The sequence below is a fragment of the Rhinatrema bivittatum genome, chromosome 5 (genome assembly GCF_901001135.1).
Source record: "Rhinatrema bivittatum chromosome 5, aRhiBiv1.1, whole genome shotgun sequence".
NCBI lineage: Eukaryota > Metazoa > Chordata > Amphibia > Gymnophiona > Rhinatrematidae > Rhinatrema > Rhinatrema bivittatum.
Window position 1 is genome coordinate 30148868 of NC_042619.1, and position 22698 is coordinate 30171565.

At 43.3% G+C, this 22698-nt stretch overlaps 1 protein-coding gene across 2 annotated transcripts in view; it reads right to left on the reverse strand.

Annotated features, from left to right (window-relative positions):
• INTS4 (integrator complex subunit 4) overlaps positions 1-2268 on the reverse strand; it is a 133970-nt gene extending 131702 nt beyond the window's left edge. The window contains exon 1 of one of the 2 annotated variants that reach the window (XM_029602195.1): positions 2034-2268. In XM_029602195.1, coding sequence (XP_029458055.1) covers positions 2034-2087 — 54 coding nt within the window. In that variant the 5' untranslated portion in view covers positions 2088-2268. The remainder of the gene's footprint in view (positions 1-2033) is intronic. The other variant, XM_029602193.1, reaches the window with a different exon arrangement.
• Positions 2269-22698: the final 20430 nt, after the last annotated feature.

Genomic DNA, 22698 nt, shown 5'->3' on the forward strand with positions numbered 1-22698 from the left:
AGACTTGTTCCCTAGGGGAGCTCCTAGCACCTACCTAGTAAGGAAAACACCCCAATAAAAGGCTGCATGAGGTAGTGATCTGACCAGGAGGCGCGTCCACAAACCACCTGTGGCAAGACACCCCAGTCTACCACTTTATGCCCTTAATTTCCAGTTCTAGATATGACTCCTCTTGAGCTTTCCATCCCCCTCATCCCACTTAGAAAAGCTGCGATTGGTTGCTCCTTGCTTTATGACCAGCTATTTTGTGATTTAAGGTGTGGCTAGATTCATTTCAGAGCAGACACAGAACAGTAAAGCTGTATTTTTTCCCTCCCTGCCTCATCGGGTTTTTGCTTTTTGAGAGAAATCTCCTTTGTGCACACCCTGTCAGAGGGTCTCTAGAAGTTTAGTTACAATAAGGATCTCTTTTTGCTGGAACCCCTGCAGGACTCCCACTCCAGGACTGAAGACCAGTGAGCCCATTCATTCCTTGAATGAGTCAAGCACTTGTGACAAATTTGGCTGTGGGAAGTACTTGAAGGTTAGAAGAATCCTATTTTTGGAAGGGACTGTGTTTAACCCTACTCTTTTGAAGAAGGCTGGACTCAGAGTGCAGGGGCTAAAGATCAGTGAGCCAATCCCTCCTTGAACGTGGCAAGCACCTATGACAGCAGAACACCAGTCTGGGAAGATTTTTGACTAGGAAAATATTTTCTCTTTTGTTGTAAGAAGGTTTTGAACCACACCTCACTGGGAGCCTGGCTGGATCAGCAGGTTCCTGACCACAGACTTTTCAACCCAAGGAGTCACATTTGCAGAAATATCTACAAGGAATCAAGCAAGATCTTGTAGACGCCACCCATATCCCCACCTATATGAAACCAGGATACAAGGCTGGGTGCTCTGTGAGAATCTGGAGATTGAAGTAGGACTTTTTTTGCTGTGCTAGAAGAGGACCCAACATAGAAATCCTGAGAAAGCCGCTGGGAGAGCATTAGTGCACCTTTACACCACCAATTGGGAAGCGCAACTAGTTTGCTGAAGGACACCTACCCAAAATGAAACACCCAAACTGAAAAAAAAAAAAAGAATCATCTGTAACTGCACACTTGTTTAAAGATGGACTTTAGTTTTCCTTTAACTAATCAGTAAATTATTTAACACCCAGTACCTGGTCCTGTCCATTTCTTCACAGCAACGCCTTCCTGGGGTTGCCACAGCTACCAACACACACAAGCAATAAATCACACCTAGTCTGGGATAGAGAGCTCAAGACAAGGGAGAAGCCCCAAAGCATAATAAATTAGTTTGTGTGTCCTGGGATTAAAAAAAAAAAAGCAAACCCTGCTAAAGGTTACACATCCATGCCTACCAGTGTCCACACCTGGTCACTGCTAAAATTAAGCTAGTGCCCTGTGTAACAGCCACCATTAGCCAGACCGGCATTCTAGAGCTATGGAGCTCAAAGCACAGAGAACCAGAGTTGCCTTAGAACATAAGACCTGTGTCAGCCCAAGGGTCAATCAAGCCAAAAGTGGCCAATCCAGGTCACAGATCGTGGCAGGATCCTAGGTGCAGAAACTCAGTACCATGAATAGCGGACTCCGCCTGCTGTTACTGGACCCTTCCTACCTGAATTCTTTTGTTACAAATCGCCACACGACTCAAGGCCTCGGGGGGCAGGAGGAAGAAAATAATTATAGGAGTCTATAATACCACACTACGCTGTGGTATTCGTAGTGTATTATACTACAGTGCGCTGTGGTATTCGTAGTGTCTCATCGGCACTACGGGTACCTCCCTGCACAGGGTATCAGGGGCCAGGCCAATCATAAAGTCTGCTCCCGGCCCCCAAAACTCGGGGATCACCAGGTAGCTCCAGGGGAAGAAACCCGAGGGGAGGTTCCTTTTTCATGTCTCCTCACACGCCAGGGGTAGAGCAAGGAAATTGTGAACTCCAGCTCCACATCAGAAACTGGGAGCCGGCGTCCTAGCGGAGAATTTTGAACATTGGGTACTCTGCTCAGGGCCCGCGTTAGGGCAGCGATTACCTGCACGACTTTACTGAACTCCTCGTACACACGCTTTTTCAAGTGCGCCGCCATCCTCCCCCCAGCCCGCGCCTCCGCGGCCACTGTTACTCTTACACAGTGAAGCCCTGCTAGGATTCCGCGGCCTATGCAAAGGATGAGCTGAGCAGCAATCAGCTCAGACTCAGCCTCGGCGACTTCCGTATTACTCCCGCGACCTGCGCTGAGCTCAGCCTCAGGCTAGATAGTGTCGTCATAATTCCGCGACCTGGGTTGAACTCAGTCTCGGCGGCTGTCGTCATAATTCCGCGACCTGCGTTGAACTCGGTCTCGGCGGCTGTCGTCATAATTCCGCGACCTGCGTTGAACTCAGTCTCGGCGGCTGTCGTCGACCTGCATTGAACTCAGTCTCTGCTCCTGTCGTCATAATTCCGCGCGCGATCCTTGTTGAACTCAAACTCAGCCAAAGCGGCTTTCGTTATAATTCCGCGACCTGCGCTGAGCTCAGGCTAAAGGTCAGTGGCTGTAGTAAAAATCCCTCCACCTGCGCTCAGCTCAGTGAGAACTCTTACTAGCTGCTTCTCCCCCTTCACTTATGCATATGGTGGGAGACTTGAAGACTTTCCACAAAAGAATAAGTAGGAAAATCTCTGCATGATCCTGGGAGAAACAGCAAACAGCCATAACAGCAACAATGTTGTATCCTGCCATGAGGCCAGAAATGTAAGGTGACCATGGTCACTATAGGCCAGCACCAAAACCTGAAATGTATCCATGCTACTATTAGTTTGTCATGTTTTCTTTTCTTACCCTTTTTTAACATAGTGTTTTTTAATATTTCTTACCATTTATAATCATTTTATGTTTTACTTTGGCAACAGGAGAAATTGGCATATCTGAAAGTAACTTTAACACATGAACAGAATAAGACTGGGCCTAGCTAGTCTGCCCAGTTTCATTTTGCTGCGGAAGTGCCAGAGATCAGTCCTGGCTCCTGGTTACATTGATTGATTGTTTTTCTCTGGTTTTATATTTTGTTAATTTTGATCGCACAGAGACTGTACCAGGATCATAAACCCCAGCATCAGACACTTTTATTTTATGTGCCCCAAAAAGCTACAGGAGTTTATCATCAGCTTCACAGAACAGAGACATCCTCAAACTTCTTTGCGTTGTGAACTAAAATATGTAACGAAAAGCATATTACAGATTGCACAACTATAACATGCACTCAATCCATGACCCTTCTAAACCTGTTATCTCCAACTACACAATTTCACATCAGCTTGTTAGGAATTATATCTCTATGCCGATGTGCAGATGCAGTGAGTACATAAGCAGCAGCATATTAAGACAGCAGCCATGTTAGTGTTAAAAGCTGTTTAGATTATTATATAGTTTGGTGGTAAAACATAACAGTGGGAAGTCCTCTGTGTTGGATTAAGTATGGGAATTTGTATGCTCATCTACCCAGGATGGTAGAGACCTAGAGAAAGAAGACAAAATTTGAGATAAGGAGCAATAACCTATGAGCAATCCAGTGGCTGGCAAGTGGAATATATCAGCAGTATAGACCAGAAAAAAACTTGGGTAGACTGATGGGCCAATTGGTCTTTTTCTGCTGACATTTACCCTGTAATTTCTATTTCTTATTCTGCCTTCTGACGAGCCCATAATGCAGCCTTCACAGGCTCTTCTGTTTAAAGCAGATGATGATGGGCCATACATATTGTGGAGCATGCATCACACTATAGATACTTCGGTTGGAGGAAGCCTCTAGTGTGATCCAGACAGCAAAGTGTGTTTCAGGAGTTCAAATGTGTGCTCAGTAACTGTAGCCCTCTTCTGAGCCAGCAGGTGGGTTCAGGGACACAGTTAATAGCCAAAGGAAGATGAGATACCCATTGTTACCTGCAAAGATAGAAAAAGGACATTGCACTTACAAGACTTTTCTTTACAACACATCACACAGCTATTCACTTCTACATCTATTCAACAGAACTAAGTCCTGATGGGGAGCACATCTACTCATGGAGGGGGCTCAGCTTTAATTTCTGAACATCATAGCAGGGACCAGGAAACTTAGCCAATGTAGCCATCACCTGTGTGGTAATACTGTGAAAGTTGTTCCAGTAGATAGCTTTCAGAATTTTTGACTCGCATAAGTGTAGGTCCCAGTCACATCTGGGAAAGGCAAGAAGTGTAGAATAGACCAGTCGCCTTAGGTAAGGAGAAAGTTTATTCGCACAATTCTAAAAGGTAAAAAACCCCAATTCTGGCCGAGTTTCACTTACACAGCTGCATCAGGCTGGAATATATCATAAAATATAAAATAAACTAATTAAAAATATAATAATACAAAATGATAAATAATACAAACATAAAACCATAGGATGCATACAGAAATATAAAACAAATATAAATACAGTATAAAACATAAATACATAAAAAATAAAAACATGAAGGGATACTTTATGCAATGATGTACAGCACTTGATGCATTAATCTGAATGAAGACTAAACCAATAAAGATATTGCTGAACAAACGGTCGATGTGTGTGTTTTACTGAATTGATATGACACACCTAAGAAGATATATTACGTGGTAATAACAATAAACATATAAAACCATATATAAGGCAAAACAATATGAAACATAGGCCAGGATTCATCATTCTTCGCAGGCCAGGGAGGGGCGGGCCTGCGAAAGCCCGCAGCCTTCGCACCACGGCAGTGCGCCAGCTGCCGGCTTTCACACCAAATAGCACCACCGTGAAAGGTGGTGCTATTTGGCATGCTATTGCCAACGATAATGTTAGTAGAAGACACCGCCAACACCTCCCCTCCCCGCCCCAATTCCTACCCGCCCCCTAATTTGCATGATATTGCATGCGAAAAGGCCCTTTTCATGTGTGATAAGTCTTTGATAAATGACCCCCATAAATAGTACACAAATAATTAAATAATACAGTAAATAATGAAATCACCACACTGGAGAGGAGGTAGAAAGGGAGTATGAAAAGTAAAATATAAGGATGCTGGAATACAAATAAAAACATAACAGCAAACAGGAGGAATACATATACATCTAGATTAAAAATATGAGGTACTTAAATAAAATTTTGTTTTGAAAAATTTTTAGAAAAGTTTTTAATGTAATGAGAGGGCACCACAATTAGAAAAATTAATGAATCTATTCCCCCTATGTAACCTGATATTCAATATAAATGGTAATAGATGGATAAAGCGATATGTACTGATGAACCAAAATGATGAAAAAATGTAAATATCAAACTTTTAACAAAAGGATGCAGAAGATAAAGGATAAACAAGGGGGTGGGGGGGGAAGGGAGAGGGAAGGGGGGAGGAGGTGGAGGGGGAACAGGATGGGAAAAAGTGGTATAGAGGGGGGAAAGGAAGGAAATAAGGGATTACTAAAAATCACTTTACTCAAATTCAAGGCTAAAGCGGCACATTAACTTTAATAGACTAAGGCCTGGATTTATCAAAATGCACTAAATATCACATGATGTTAAGAATATAAGAACATTAAAAGCGCAAAGAAGACTTTACTTGGTCATAACATAGCATTTTAAAGTTCTTTTATTTCATCACGGTGACCCCTTTCAGTGAAACACAGTGTTTGACAACATTCCCCAACACGGACCCGTGTTTCGCCAGTCCGGCTGCTTCGGGGGGATAATTTTAACAACAGTCTGTGAACAAAGGAGAATTTAACATTGACCAATACATATTCTCTCGGTGAAACTAAGACAGACAAACAATTCCAACAGTTAACATACTGTTGGAATTGTTTGTGATGAAATAAAAGTCTTCTTTGCGCTTTTGGTGTATATAATAGAATTGCAGAGTGCATCTTTGCTCCAGTGATATAAAGAACATAAGAACATGCCATACTGGGTCAGACCAAGGGTCCATCAATCCCAGCATCCTGTTTCCAACAGTGGCCAATCCAGGCCATAAGAAACTGGCAAGTACCCAAAAACTAAGTCTATTCCATGTTACCATTGCTAGTAATAGCAATGGCTATTTTCTAAGTCAACTTAATTAATAGCGGGTAATGGACTTCTCCAAGAACTTATCCAATCCTTTTTTAAACACAGCTATACTAACTGAACTAACCATGCCCTCTGGCAACAAATTCCAGAGTTTAATTGTGCATTGAGTGAAGAAGAACTTTCTCCGATTAGTTTTAAATGTGCCACATGCTAACTTCATGGCGTGCCCCCTAGTCTTTCTATTATCTGAAAGACTAAATAACTGATTCACATCTACCCGTTCTAGACCTCTCATGATTTTAAACACCTCTATCATATCCCCCCTCAACCGTCTCTTCTCCAAGCTGAAAAGTCCTAACCTCTTTAGTCTTTCCTCATAAGAGAGCTGTTCCATTCCCCTTATCATTTTGGTCGCCCTTCTCTGTACCTTCTCCATCGCAATTATATCTTTTTTGAGATGCAGCGACCAGAATTGTACACAGTATTCAAGGTGGGGTCTCACCATGGAGCGATACAGAGGCATTATGACATTTTCCGTTTTATTCACCATTCCCTTCCTAATAATTCCTAACATTCTGTTTGCTTTTTTGACTGCCACAGCACACTAAACCGACAATTTCAATGGGTTATCCACTATGACGCCTAGATCTCTTTCTTGGGTGGTAGCACCTAATATGGAACCTAACATTCTGTAACTGTAGCAAGGGTTATTTTTCCCTATATGCATCACCTTGCACTTATCCACATTAAATTTCATCTGCAATTTGGACGCCCAATTTTCCAGTCTCACAAGGTCTTCCTGCAATTTATCACAATCTGCTTGTGATTTAACTACTCTGAACAATTTTGTATCATCTGCAAATTTGATTACCTCACTCGTCGTATTTCTTTCCAGATCATTTATAAATATATTGAAAAGTAAGGGTCCCAATACAGATCCCTGAGGCACTCCACTGCCCATTCCCTTCCACTGAGAAAATTGTCCATTTATTCGTACTCTCTGTTTCCTGTCTTTTAGCCAGTTTGTAATCCACGAAAGGACATCGCCACCTATCCCATGACTTTTTACTTTTCCAAGAAGCCTCTCATGAGGAACTTTATCAAACGCCTTCTGAAAATCCAAGTACACTACATCTACCGGTTCACCTTTATCCACATGTTTATTAACTCCTTCAAAAAAGTGAAGCAGATTTGTGAGGCAAGACTTCCCTTGGGTAAAGCCATGCTGACTTTGTTCCATTAAACCATGTCTTTCTACATGTTCTGTGATTTTGATGCTTAGAACACTTTCCACTATTTTTCCTGGCACTGAAGTCAGGCTAACCAGTCTGTAGTTTCCCAGATCGCCCCTGGAGTCCTTTTTAAATATTGGGGTTACATTAGCTATCCTCCAGTCTTCAGGTACAATGGATGATTTTAATGATAGGTTACAAATTTTTACTAATAGGTTTGAAATTTCATTTTTGAGTTCCTTCAGAACCCTGGGGTGTATACCATCCGGTCCAGGTGATTTACTACTCTTCAGTTTATCAATCAGGCCTACCACATCTTCTAGGTTCACCGTGATTTAGTTCAGTCCATCTGAATCATTACCCATGAAAACCTTCTCCGGAATGGGTATCTCCCCAACATACTCTTTAGTAAACACCGAAGCAAAGAAATCATTTAATCTTTCCACTATGGCCTTATCTTCTCTAAGTACCCCTTTAACCCCTTGATCTTCTAACGGTCCAACTGACTCCCTCACAGGCTTTCTGCTTCGGATATATTTAAAAACGTTTTTACTGTGAGTTTTTGCCTCTGCAGCCAACTTCTTTTAAAATTCTCTCTTAGCCTGTCTTACCAATGTCTTACATTTAATTTGCCAACGCTTATGCATTATTCAGGTAGAGAGTCCATCAGGCTAGGTTGAGAGAACATTGCACAAATCTCATCTTTGGTTGAGTGTCTGTTGCGCTGAAGGCAAACCCTTGGCCTGGCGCAGGATTGGTACGGCCCTCAGGGAGGTCCCAGAGGGTGCATGCCGCCAGGAGGCGGAGCACATGAGCAGACAGAGGCAAGCTGGAGCTTCACCAATAACAGTCCGGGGGTTCCGCAGGTTGAGCCATTGGGTACCTGGACCACCTGGGCTTAGGTGGGCCTCAGAGGGTCTTCCAGAGAGGTAGCGGCGAGGTGTGCCCACCAAGAGCAAGGGTGTGTGGCTAGTGGAGAACAGCTGAGCTAGACCGGAACAGAGTGTACTGGAGACCACTGGAAGGGAACAGGAACTGAAGGTCCTCCGGACAGAATAGGCAGCGCCTAGTGGTCTAGCTTGAAGAAGGCCGCGGGCAGCGTCAGAGCAGGTAGACCTGGTGGTCACAGGAGAAGCGAAGAGAGTATCCGAGTGAAGCGCAAACGACAAAGCCAGGGTATCCATCCGAGGGTGGTCAGCCAAAGTAAGGGTCAGTTCCAGGCAGCGGTCCAAACGTGGTCAGTGGCGAGCAGAGGGCAATACCGGGTATCAGTCCAAACATGGTCAGAGGCAAGCCGAGGTTAGTACCATGAATCAGTCTGAGAAGGTACAACCTGGGAAGTGGAGCCGGAATCAGGAACAGACGCTGGCACACAGGAACACTGGAACAAGCACAGGATCAAGGAAGCAGGAACACAGGACAGCAACTAGCTTCTCACGAATGAGACAACCCATTTGCCAAGGCAAGGAACTGGAGCCTGAGCCCTGCCTTTTATGCAGGGCTCAGGTGACGTTATAGTCACGCACCGCGGAGGAGTTTCCCACGCTTGGCCCTTAAAGGGCCGGGTGATCCGTGCGCGCACGTCTAGAGGCGGACCCTACGCCGACGAGGACACCGAGCCCCACCATGAGGAGAAGTGCGAGGTTGAAGGCCCCGAGGGGCCTGGAGACATCGTAGGGGGGGCCGGCTGCAGCTGCAAGGGAGGACGGACCAGGCCTCGCGGAGGGGAGTCCGAGGTGAGCAGGCCCAGTCATGGCACCAGCAAGGCCGGGACGGCCAACAGTATCCTCACTCCGAAGGTCATCAAATCTTCACAAGAGAGCACTGTTCTGTTCGTACATCTCACTTTGAATGCCAAAGTGGCCCCTAACCCCTACACTCCTACCTAAACCTCACCTCGAGTAACTAGGTGGGCCTCATATAGAGGTATAAATACCTACCTAGTATGAGGGCCTTATAGCTGCTCTCTCTCTCTCTCCCCCCCCCCCCCCTCCCCAGCACTGAAAAACAAGCTGTGTGATATGGCTTCGCAAATTGCCACTTGGCCACAAATCCCACCCCAAATTCCTCCCCTTTTCCTAATTTGCATCGCACCATGCGTTAAAGGTGTTTTTAGCATGTGAAAACTCCTTAAAGTATGTGAAAACGCCATATAGCACTTTGATAAATGACCCTCTAAGATAGATGATGCTATTTAGTTTCATACTATTTCTATAATAAAAATTGATAGTATATAAATAGGAATTACCCAAGTATTTTTGCTAGCGAATGCCACGATGGTCTCTCTTAAATTCACTAAAAACGAAATGAGATAGTAAACAGATATCAATTTCTTTTACTTCCATGTGTCAGCAATTAATAGAGGACCAATGGTGTTAACATGCAAACTTATATCACAGTGTATCCAAGACAATGATGATGTTGCGTCCGTCGGTCTCAGACGGCTTCGCCCGACATGCCTCACCTCTATTTCAGCCTTCTCCACCAGCCTCGGGAGAATGGCGTCCGTAGCGTCTCCTTGCCGCACCTTCCAGCGTCCCCGGAGCGGCTTTGGCACGGCCTCCCGCCATGTTGGCCTGAGGCCTCCTAGGGTGCGCGAGCACGCATGCCTCACATCTTGTAGCAGTGTTGGCGTGAACCTCAGGGGCATCCCCCTCAAGTGACTTCACTGCTTCCAACTACAAAAGGTTGCCCATTTGCTGACTCTCACCGAGTTAGCAACAGATTGGATTCGTTCCGGTCTGAAGCTGCTCTGCCGCTGGAAGCAAGCTTCACCCTCCGGGGTTCTACTAACTTGGGTACCCGCTCCTCGGGGGCCCTTGGCTTATTTCCAGGTGCCTATCCTGAATCCAGGTACTCGCTCCTCGAGGGCCTGTGTGTCTCTCCTGGTGCCTGCTACCAATTCTTCTACCTACTGGAACACTACCTATCAGCTACAGAGAGTGAGTACTACTTCTCCCAGTCTGTTCAACTACAGCTCCTCGTTGTCTATCTGCATCGGGCCCTACACCACCATTGTGGAACGGGACTTCTCTGCCGAGGATCATAGACTGTTGCTACCTATCCTCTCTCTACTGCTTATTGGGAACGCTATCTACTCAGCTACAAGGGAGTGTGTAATAACATCTGCCAGTCTGTCTCTCTTACAGCGCCTCACTGGATATCTGCATTGGGGCCTTATACCCTCCTTGTGGGACGGGTCTCCTCCGTCGAGGATCACAGACTGTTGCTATCTAATCCACTCTCTACTGCCACCTCTGGTGAACCATACAAGCTGCATAATAAAGATATATTCTCTGTGTTTGTGCATCTGAGTCTAGCCTGGTGCTACAGTTCCCTATGGGGCTCCTCCCCGTGGGAGTCGCTATCACTGTTGCCCCTAAGAATCCACCAAACACCTCGATGTCATAACATGATTAGTTAAAAAATGTGCCGGTGTTTAAGTAAATACTGCGATAAGCCGTGCACAGAGGAAGAACATGGGGGAAGGTAGGAAGGGCGTACAGTGGTGACTACCAAAAGAATTATTATATTATAACTAACTCAGCACGAAGTGAAGATGTATGATGATATTAAGACATGGCTTTTCAAACAGGCATACCCTGAATAGAGTCAGTTTCACCCCCCTTCCTTCCCTCTATTCTTCTAGCTTCCTCTCCTCCTTCTCCCTGTGCCCCCTCTTACATCCGATCCTCATCCCCATTATTTCATTGTATTCATCATATTTTATATAGTTGTATTTGTCATATTTTATATAGTTTACTGTATTCATCTTATAGTATATCATCCAGTTTTAGTCCTGTAAATCCTCTTTCATGTATTTCAGTATATCTTTTACCTTTTTTTATTAGATTCACCTTATTTTATAGTATCCATTTTTAGTCCTGTACTTTATTCCCCCTGTATTTCAGTATATTTTTTGCCTCGTATTTCAGTATATTTTATGCCTTGAACTTCAGTATATTTTACGCCTTGTATTTCAGTATTTCTTACGTCTTGTATCTCAGTATATTTTATGCCCCGTTCTTCAGTATTTTCTGTGCCTTATTACCCCTGTACCATCTAGCCGTTATTTATTAGTTACGCCTCATTTTGTCTTAATCCCCTTCCCCTGTGTATTTTAGTACCCTTCCTCCTGTGTTACCTTCCTCCATCCTCCTCGTTCATATTAGTTACTCCTTTTATCCTATTTTCCCCCTCCACCCCCTCTCCTTGTTCTTTGGTTCCATGTTCGTTCCCTTGTTTCCCCCACCCTTGCTCTCTGTAATACATTAAGTTACCTGTAAACCGATATGATGTACCCACGAATACCGGTATAGAAAAGTTCTTAAATAAAATAAAATAAAATATCTAGTCTCATGACAACCTAATAAAGATCCTGTGGAAGTTGTTCCAGTTCCAATAGATAGCTTTCAGAATCTTTGACTCGCATAAGTGCAGGTCCCAGTCACATCTGGGAAAGGAACATTCTCTTAGAAACCCCTTTCCATCTCCTACATGAGTTTTGGATATAGTTTGGTAAGTAAGTAATCCTGGCATGCATAAAGGAGTTGACACATCTGGAGACAGAAAACTGACTGATGCTAGTTCTGTCTTTAACACCCTCTGGCATGGGTAAGTAGTTAGATAATGTAGTCACTTTCACATCCACCAACAAGCTGTGAAGGTGGTCACTATGGGTGGTCAAATGTAAATGTGTCCACACAGCTGGAAGATGAGAGGTCTGATACAGAAAATAAGTCAAAAATCAGAACTGCATCTCTATAGGGTAAATCCAGAATTGGCTCAGCATGTACCCCTGGACATAGAGCTTTATGGTTACTATATGCAGGATTTTAAAAATCCATTTGTTCACTTGCCTAGGGCCAGTGGAATTTTTCATCAGGTGAAGAGGCAATGGCATCTGGCCAGCTTGAGCAAGTCATGTCTTTGGCCTGATCAGGGAGGGCAGGAGAGACTTTTTCTTTGGCCTGATCAGGATCAGGCTGTGCCTTGAGGAGCACAGAGAAAGTGTTGCAGTAGAAGGTGGGGGGGAGGTAGGGCGAGTAAAGGAAAAGAGAGATGGCTGAGAAAATGCATTTAATACCAAAATCATTTTCACGAAATATCTCCTCCCTTCATTAACATTCCTACGCCACAATTGTCTGTGGGACACTGAGAGGAAAGCCTGTGGAACCAAAAGCAATCACCCTGTGGCCCAGACAATCATGACAAATGGGATTTTTCCAGGCGTGACATGCAGAGGCAACTCAGTCTCAGACCCATAGCAAATTATACGGAGAGAGAGAGAGGCTGCTTCAAGAAATCTGCTCAAAGGCAACCACCAGGAACGTAGGTGAAAGTGAGCCTGGAGCCAGCCATGTTTGGATGGTCGCGCTTCTCCCCCCCCCCCCCCCTCTGCCCATCATTATTCTTAGGGGCCGCGACCATCACACCAGGCACAAGTGTCATGGAGGTGTGGGGGGGTTCAGCTGTGGTTTCCCTACTTCTGACGGTTTATTCCTTTCTTAGCAAATTGGTGCTAGAGGATGCAAACGATATTATTTTTTATTTATTTATTTTATTTAAAGAATTTATATACCGGGGTTCCTGTATAGTATACATATCACCCCGGTTTACAAGGAACCAAAACTATCGCTAAGGAACCGTAACTATCGCTTCATTTAGCGGTTTACATTGAACATTTAGCGGTTTACATTTTATAATCTCTTGGCGGCGGGGGGGGGCAGGCTGGGAGGAGTGGAGACAGCGAGCACTCCGGACCAGAATTCTAATGATCAGCCATTTATTTGATGGCTTTTCCAGCTTTAACAGAAATGTCTGCTTTTTATTTAGGGACACTGCCACTCCCTGTGTACAAAGACTTTTACAATGTACCATTAAACATGACTTTCATGGGAGGGATAAGGTGAGAAACTATTTTAAAAGTATACTGCACTATTTATAGCTGTGGTCAAACATACATATTATTTTTTATAGTGTTAAATACATCGCATTCCACGTTCAGATCTAGGACATTCCACCAGCACGTCAGCTGATAGAAGAACAAACAAAGCCAGAGTCTTGTGCTTTATTTATTTTGCTCCAGTTCCTTCTACTTTATTGTCTCACCTAGTGAGACTTTCCTTCCATACACAGACACAATCCCCGCTCCCCCTCAAAACCAGCATCACGTGGTATTTCCTAAAAGCCCTGCAGAATGCAGCAGTGGCGGGAAAGCGAGGATGCCCAGTTCTTAACCAGAAACTGTTTGTCCCAATGTTTTTTCTGCATAAAGCTCGGAACTGAGAGCAGACTTCATTACAAAAGCAGAGCGCTGCAGAGAGCATGCAGCTGCGAGATTCAACAGGGACGAGCTCAGAGCAGGGCCTGCCGCTTGCCTTTTGGCAAACACGGGCGACCGAGGACAGCAGAATGAAAATGAACAGCTCTTCCGAAGAGCTGTCTCCTCTTGTTTTTTTTCCAGGCACCACCTTGCTATTCTACCTCTCCTAGGGCTCATCATGTCCTTCCACTCGTGAGCCAGACCTGCCAGTCTTTTGGGGTCAGTTACAGGATGACATTTCATTTATTTAAAGGAAAAAAACCCACGTTTTACCGTGTAGCTTTGGTTATAGTGTCTTTCATCCTTAGGAGGAGAAAATAATTTTTTCTGCGTGCCCTAATAGAATTATTTTTGTATGCTGCTTGCATAAGGAAGGGTTTGAAAGCAGGAATGGAGACAGGTCTAGCTCTGTCCTGCTCTCACTGGCCCCTACAAATTCCCTGTTGTGAAAAATGTGTCCCAGTCTGACACATTCATCTTTTGCCCTAGAATCTAACAAACGTTTGGGTAAAATCCTGACTAGATCCAAGTTATCTTTTAAGGGCATCATCTGTGATGGAAATGTTGTTAAATGCAGTTTCGCATTGGGCATTGCCACAATTGTAACCCACAAGAGGATGATCCACTGGAGCCAAGCCATGGCGAGTAGCACAGATCTGTAAGGGAAGAGCTGCTCTTCTGTACCAGGTCGGTGTTTGTCTGACTTTCAGCTGACCTGCCCAGTACTACAGTTTTAAATTAGGTACCCTGCAGCCTCTCTCTTTTTTATTTTGCATGAGTACACCTTTTATTGATTTGATTTATTTCTTTTCAGATTTATATGCTGCCAGAGTACAGAATAAAACATTAACAAAGTAAAAGACAGTAATTAATAAGATGCAGTAATCAAACAAATTCTTTAGAAAAAAAAAAAGCCAAGTTTTACAAAATGTTATGGACATTGGCATAGTTCTCTGTAAGCCGAAGACCTAAGTTAAGGCATTCCATAAAATAGGACTCATACAAGAAAATGCTTGTTTAGTTTCCACCAGTTTAACAGCTGGGACTTTAAGTAAAGCCTGTTGTGACGACTGCAGAGCTCGGATTGGCTGATAAAGCCAATAATATCCCTTAGATAAGAAGGGACACAATTGTGCAAAATATGAAAGATTATACAGAGTAACTTAAAATCTACTCTGTAACCAATGGAGGAATTTGAGCACTGGTTATATATGGTCATATTTTTTGCTTCCGAGATTAACCGAGCTGCAGTATTTTGGATCACTTGGTAATCTATACAGGTGATGTTTTAATATGCCTTTCAACACAGAGTTACAGTAAGGACTGCTTGAACCAAAATACAGAAGTCATCCTTCTCCAGGTAAGGCGGAAGTGACGGATGTTCCACAATTGGAAAAAAAGCAGCATTTCACTATGGTGCTGATATGTTTTTTCATAGATAATGAAGAATCAAGCCAAACGCCTAGAATCTTTATTTCAGTTTCTGGGAAGGATTTCATAAGCTGCGGAGTATCAAGATGCAGATGGGGGTTGCTTTAGCCAAAGTTTGGTTTAATCATGATCACGCTTTATTATCCAATAACCAGTGCTCAGTGTCTCATATGTGGGAGTTATATAAGCTATCGTCCTAGGTCTGTTATTAACCATGGAATTACAGATTTGTATATCATCTGCATAACATAACATATGAGAGATTTCAAGATTCTAGCACGAAGGCTAAAGGAGCCTTATAAATATTAAATAAAATAGGAGAAAAAAATAAGATCTCTGCGGCACCCCTAATGATAATGCCTTTGCTTGAGAGAATCTAATCCACCATCAAACTTGCTGGGTTCTGTTCAATAAAAACGAAAACCTCTAGCTACCCTAGGTTTCTTGTCTTTCCAAATGAAACTAAACATTTCCTTATTTAGGTCTCTAAATAATTTATCTGGATTCTGAATATAGACAGCATGGAAAAAAAATATTAAACATGGGAGAATATTAATTTTCTCCAATGGCTTCCTACCAAACCACTCACAGACTTTGAGAATATTGTCTAAAGTGAAATGCCTAACAAAGAAATGATTCGTAGCATTTACTCAGTTGTACTCGCTAACTCAGGCAATGCTAGGTCCCACTTTCAAGAAGGCATGGGAATCTGATCTAGATTTCACCCTTTGAGATCAAAGTTGGGATTCGTATCTTCAACAGACTTAGGAAAGGCAACGATATAAGAGTGGTGGCGCAGGAAAGTAGATACAACCTCACCTATAGGTGGCACTGCACACCACATTCGCTGAAGACCAGGTACAACAAATGTTGCTTGCAGGTATGCAAAGTGTTTAGTGAGGCATATCTATCCTCTGCCAACTCTACGCATCAGATACTTTCTTGATGTTTTCAAGTGCTTTTTCTATTGTGCTTTTAAAGCCAATAAATAATTTAAAGATATATTTCTTTTCCATAATTTGGGGCTCTTCCTGCCCTATTCCCTCACTGCACTGTGGCACCCAGCAGACCCAGTCAGGGAGACCCTCTGTGATTAAAAATCCACAGAGAAAGTTACCTTCGTATGGTGGGGTGTAGAGCACACATTTTAATACTGTACGCTCATGAGAAATCAGCTCAGCTGACAGTTTTTGAGTTAGTAAAAGCTGACGTACTGCTTTCCAGTGTCAGCTTGTATGCCCTGAGGCATTATCTCGTGGTTTCAACTCTGCAACCCATTAATAAACAGTGCTCTCTCCCATATTCTGTCCACGGCAAATATTTGCTCTTGAATACCTTTTCTCGTGTTAAAGGCCTTCTACATCTATCACACTGCTTCAAGGTTTTGTCATTTAATTTCCAACTAATAAATAATAGCGTTATATGCTGTTTGCACATTTCAGCCTACCGTGATACTGCCTGCTGTCTAGTAAAACTCTTCATTTCAAGCTTTTATCAGGTTTTATAGAAATGTCCAGGTCTTTATCATTTAATCATTTGGGGCTTTTCCCAGAGAGATGCAAAATACAGCAAGGCAGGAGTCTGTAGGTGGCAGTTTACTTTCAACTAAAACCCTACCATTTCCTGTATGTGGTTTGCATTGCACACTCATCCAGATCACATTCTCCTTTGTAAAAAATCTTGTTTCACTTTTTAATTAGCCAGGACCATTAATAGTACTCTTTAAAAGTGGAAAACAACGGGTGGTTGGAGCCAGGATCTGAATGATCATTGCACAAGAGGTGAGAGAGAAGGAATTGATATTACTTACTATTTATCAATGTTAATAAAACTTTTTCGGGCTCATATCATCTCACAATCCTCTACATTTCACTTGTTTATATGTGCACACCCGCACAGAGATGTCAGTGTCAGCATACTGTGTATTGTATTTGTATTTGTGGAATTGTACAATTATCCTCAAACTCATGCATATTATATATAATATATATAATATAATATAGCAATAATATTCCCCATGGGAAAAGAAGCACTTAATGCACCAAATGAATATGTAATATTCCAATAATTAAAAATATGTTTTTATTGACAGCAAACCTGCTATTACATAAAATAAATAGGCTGGGTTATGAAGCGAAAACTAGCACACCTCAGATTGAGTTCAATTACATAAACAATCCCTGTCTAGAATAACTAAAGAATTAATCATTTGTGCTTTTCAAGATCTTTAAATTAGATTTGACTTAATGAACTGTGAGTTATTTTCTTTCCTATAGATCAGGGCAGGGCTTCCCAAACTTTTAGCTGTGACCCAGTTTAGAACTTGAAAATTCACATGACCCCAAAAGACAACAAAAACAAATTAGGGGTGCGGTCCCCCTCCAACCATCATTCCACACTGACCTTCTACCCTCTCCACCTCTATCCCCCCTCTCTCAAACTCTGCCCCTCTGAGCACCTCAGACATCCCCCAACTCCTCCCACTTTCTCAGCTCATCCCCTCTCTCACCCCATCCAACTCTTTTCATATCATCCCAGGTGATCCTCTCACCTCCCAGCTATTTATATACCCCCCCCCCCCAATTGATCCTTAGTCATCCCTTCCCTCTCTCACCCCTCCAACCTTTCTCTCATATCCCTCACAGTTGATCCTCTTTCACCCCTTGCTCCTCTCTTACGATATCCCCCTCACCCTCCATAGCCCAATCCCTCTCTAGCTGATCCAGCCCTCAAACCCCTCCTGCATCTGATCCCTCCCTTCAAACAGCCCCACTGCTAAACAGCCCCTGGATCACAAGCAACATTTTCCTTTTGACTCTGGGCCAAAAGTGGATGAAACCTGGTAAGAAGAGAGGTTAGGGCTGCTGACGGGGGCAATATTTTTCTCTTGGTGGGTGAGGACCAAGGAGCAGTGGCAGTCTCCCTGTGCACACTCAGCCCACCCTTCCCCTCATGGCTGGTCCCAAACCCAACTGTGACCTGCAAGGGGCAGCAGCATTAGGAATATCAGCAGCTTGCCTTTGAGCCAGTGCAAGCTCCCAGATCTCTCCTCACGCAGGCCTTCCTGTTACTACAGAAACTCATGCAAGGGCAGGGCCACCACTCTGTGTGTGTGTGGGTGGGTGTGGACTCAAAGGTCCCATCCTGACTTCCATAACTAATGCTGGTGCCTGTGCCGGAAGAGCTCTGCCCTTTCAGGCACTTGTGACCCCAGTTTGGAAAGCACTGGATTAGGCACTACTGAAGTACCATGGGCAGGCCGGGATTTAGGCATAGGCAACTAGCTAGGGCTCCAAATATCCAAGCCAAAAAGGAGCCCGTTTCTGCTTGCTTTAGGGTCATGTGCTGGCACAGCTTCAAAGAGGTGTCGCCATAGGATTCTGCTTATAAGCACCCAATTCTTAAATCCGGCCATAATCATGGGGGTCAGTAAACAGTTTTATTCACCCAATTAATTTAAAGCAGTCACTTGTCACTACCCCCATGCAAAAGGTTTTTCTGTTTCAGCAATCTATCAAATTCTATTTGCTGTGCAGAATTTGAATAGATTTCCTATAAAATGGCAATCAGATGCAGGTATAGATAAGCAGACAAGGGTCATCCAAGACTCTCCAAAGATGATTAGTGGGGCTTAAGGAATGGGCTAAAAATGTCTCCGAGAGGGAAGTACACTTGAAAATAAATGTCTAGTATGTCTATCACCCCGTTCGAGCAAATAAAGTGGGCATGGCAGTGACTAGGTTGTGCTCAAACATAGAAGACCCTTCGATTCATGGCTTTGATCATGCATGCCCGTTTCCGATTTCTGGGATACAGTACTACTTGAGTTGAATCCTATGATTAAGTGAAATCAATATGACTTTGCCTATTATGATGGTAATGAGATTGATTATGATAATTCATCCTTATTTTACAAAATGATCTACTTGAGGCAAGGAAATGCATAATGTTCAAACAGGTACAACAAGTGACTCCTGGCCAATGTGAAAAATATAAAATGCATCAGACCTTCATGATGGAAAGTGTATGTCTGGACAAGGGAGATATCCACAGAACTGGAAACCATTTCTAACACTATGGCAGTGTCACAGTTGGAGCCAAGTGTGTGTGTGTGGGGGGGGGGGTTATGAGTGAGAGGAGTCAGAGGAACACACTTGGAAAATTTACCCAACCCTTCACTTGTAATAATAATAACTGTATGTGATATGAGTATATAATTATATTTACCAAGTACAATATAGTGAAAAATGCAAAACTGGCACTTATGAGAACACCGCTGACCATAACCCAAAAGAAATGATATATTAGCACCTGAGAAAGGCAAATGATTTCCCCCTGCTAAGAGGGATAATATATACAAGCGCCTAGCGAAAGCTGCCACTTTCCTGGGAAAAAGTGCCTTCCAAAACTCCTTCGACAGTGGGCAGTAAGCAGATCTCTTTGGAAAGGCTGACAGTGCTGGAGCCTCCAGTGCTGGGCATATGAACCGGCTCGGCAGGAAATCTGTCCGTCACAGCGGGTGTTGGGGTTTTATATCTTTTGGATGATACATGCAGTGAACAGGACTGTCTACTAGCCTTCCTGAAATATTGCCAACTAACCAGGGGGTAGTTCTATAACGAGGCAGGGTGAGGCAGCCGCTTGAGGTGGCAGAATTTTGAGGCAGCAAAAATAATTGCCCCTCTCAGAACGCCACTGTGGCGCCTGCCTCACCCTGCCGACCCAGGCCAGTGGCAGCAGAAAAGAGGAAGGTCGCTGCTGCAGGCCAGGCCAGTGGCATGGGGGAGGGATGCCGCCACCGGCGGAGGCCAGGTTGGTGGTGGTTGAAGGGAGAAGGGACGGGGTGGGGGTGCGCCCTCTTGTTCCTCGCCTCAGGTGGCAGATTGCCTTGAGCCACCTCTGAAACTAACTGATGAGACGCGCAGTAGTTTTTCTTAACTCTGAAATGGTGAATTTCCATCTTTTTGTCCATATTCCCTATTTCACCATTTTTACATCATTCTCACATGTGTAACTATTAGCCTTGCCCATTATCTACATCTAAACACATTCTGAAATAAGCATCAGTCATATAAAATAAAAGCAATCATATAATAATTCAGATAGAAATACTACTTTAAAACCAATATAAAAGAGCTTGTAAATACTGTGTGTAGGTTATATTATGGCTTTAATCGATAAAGAAGTTTTACCATGAACTAAACCTGGGCAGTTGCCAGGTCTTTTCCAATTCTCAGCACTAGTAAAACTACTTGTGCTGCACTTAACTGTTGAAAGCAGAGCTGCTCAAGGCCAAAATTTAACTCCTTAACTGCTGGCTAGGTGTAAGTGGTATTCTTATAATTAGGTCTTGACTGCATCTTGTATTTTGTATCTCTTTATGTGTGTCTTTGCGACCTTGAAGTTTCCAGATTACCATACTTCTTAATCAGACTAGGAGGAAAAGGGAGGGCTAACAGCCCAGAATCCTGTAATTTCTTCTGTCTGCTTTCAGCATTGTACATGCATATAAGCAGTACTATGTATCTTATCTTCTCTGGCAAAAAAAAAAAATTCAGTATTTTCCAGCCAAGTACAATAATAAAGGAGTAAAAGTTGTTCTTTGCTCTCTAAGATCCTCGTTTGCCACATACACCACCTTCATCATCCTGTCAGTACTAAATTCTGATCATACTTTTACAGAAAAATGGGGCCTATCTATCCCTAATGCATACATCTAAATAATCTTCACGTCCGCTATCTCCTCACGCTAATACAGGTAGCCATCTTTAGATATGCTACCAAGCAGGACTCATAAAATGCCTGTTGAAGCTCATCTGATTTTAAATGCAGAAATGTGCTAAAGCCTGTGCAAATTATATAGCTGTAGAAGTATGACCTGCATATTCTTGCATTTCTACAATACCAGCTGACATTCATGTTAGCAGAACATGTTGAATTTCTTGATGTTTTATGCTATCATTATCCTTGGCATTGGATAAGAACGGGACAAGGATGAGAAATCCATGATGGTGCAAAGGAAAACGTATTTACAAGCGCCAGTAAGTACTTATTCCTAATGAGGTACAGTCCTTTGAAGTTTGTAAGGGCACTGTAAAGCTTCATAAAGGGAAGGGGAATAAAGCACAAGTGATTTTAGATAGGAGATGATTAAATCCATGAACTAATGAAAAACTGCAGCTGACTGCCATTATTATTCTGTGAATAGTGCAGAATCTCAGTTCTAACCTGTAACACTGCCTGTCATTTTGAGCCTCTAATAAAAATGTTTAAAAAAGGTGTTAAGTCTCCAAAACATCCAGTTTCTTCCAGGATAAATACTACTCCAATTAGAACGCTGCACTGCAAAATCAGCTTCGCTCAGAGAGCTGCACGGACTTTTCGGCACATTTACTGATTGATTTGTTTCCTTGAAGCTCTTTTTTATTATTAGGAGGGGGGTTTTATTTTTATTTTTTTTAGAGTGACTGTTCTCTTCCTGCTATGTTTTCTCTTTCTTAATGTTTCAAGTCTCTACAACAGCCACATTTTAAAAACACCCCCACACCTGTTCATGGTGCAAAAAGATGGCACAGTTAAACTGGAAAATTTGAAAAAAAAAAAGCATGTGCACCCATAATTGTTTTCAGGGGGTTGGGGGCACAGTAGTTTCCTCCTGCTTCGGGCTCCTAGGTTAATCAGAATAGGCCTCCATTAGACTACTGTGCCATGAGCCTTCATTTGCAGCTAGCTCAGGCGTTTCCCCCCCATTTTATAATCCAACCACCTAGCTCAACCCAGTACAGCAAAATTCTTCAGCCAGGGGCCACAGACCACGGCTCCCTCCGGAAACCAGTACATGTGCACCTTAACAGTAGCCACTAGGTGTCACTATCCTGTAATGACAAACACACACACAAACCCCCCCCCCCATATGGCTGTGAATGCTGCCTCTGCAGTAGCCCTAGAGCCAGTTGGCTCAAGGAAGCAAACTTGAGTCTTCCAGCACTGCCACTAAGCCACAGGGTTGCTCATATGAGGCCCAATTTAAAGCTCTCAATCTCCTAAAAATAAATTTTAAAGCAATGTTCCTGTCAATATCAAAAGCCATGGAAGCGAAAGAAGAGGCTGGATTTCTGAGATCCAGCAACAGAAAATTGTGACAAGCAGCTCCTGAATTTCCCTGCATTTAAATAAGGGATTCGCTACCTCTGCTTGAACTTTACACCCAAACCTTCTGTCAACTGGAACCAACCACGAAAACTGTCTTTTCATTTCAGAATACCATCAAGGATGTGTTTCTCTCTGGATCTTTTCTGCTCTCCGTCCCTTTTCTCTCCGCTACATTACATCTGCTATAAGCTAAACACTGCCAGTAATGTAAACATGGGTTTGTCCAACTTCAGGCACGCAGGTTTTTCTTCATCAAGATAAAACAAACTATACAATATCCATGCAATTCAAGAAAGCGGTGAATGATTTAAGGTCCGCATCCTGTGCACAGAAACATTTGGCAGACTCTTGTGAGGTGCAAATTTTTAATCAAATACTAAAAAAGTCACATAATGTATAAAACTGGCAAACTGTCATTAAAAGGCCTTTTCATGAGCCGACTACCCCTGGTTCAGGAGGAAACTCGAGAAGACACTTCTTTCCTGAAAGGGCAGTAGCTGCCTGTAATAACTAGCAGAGGTGGTGGA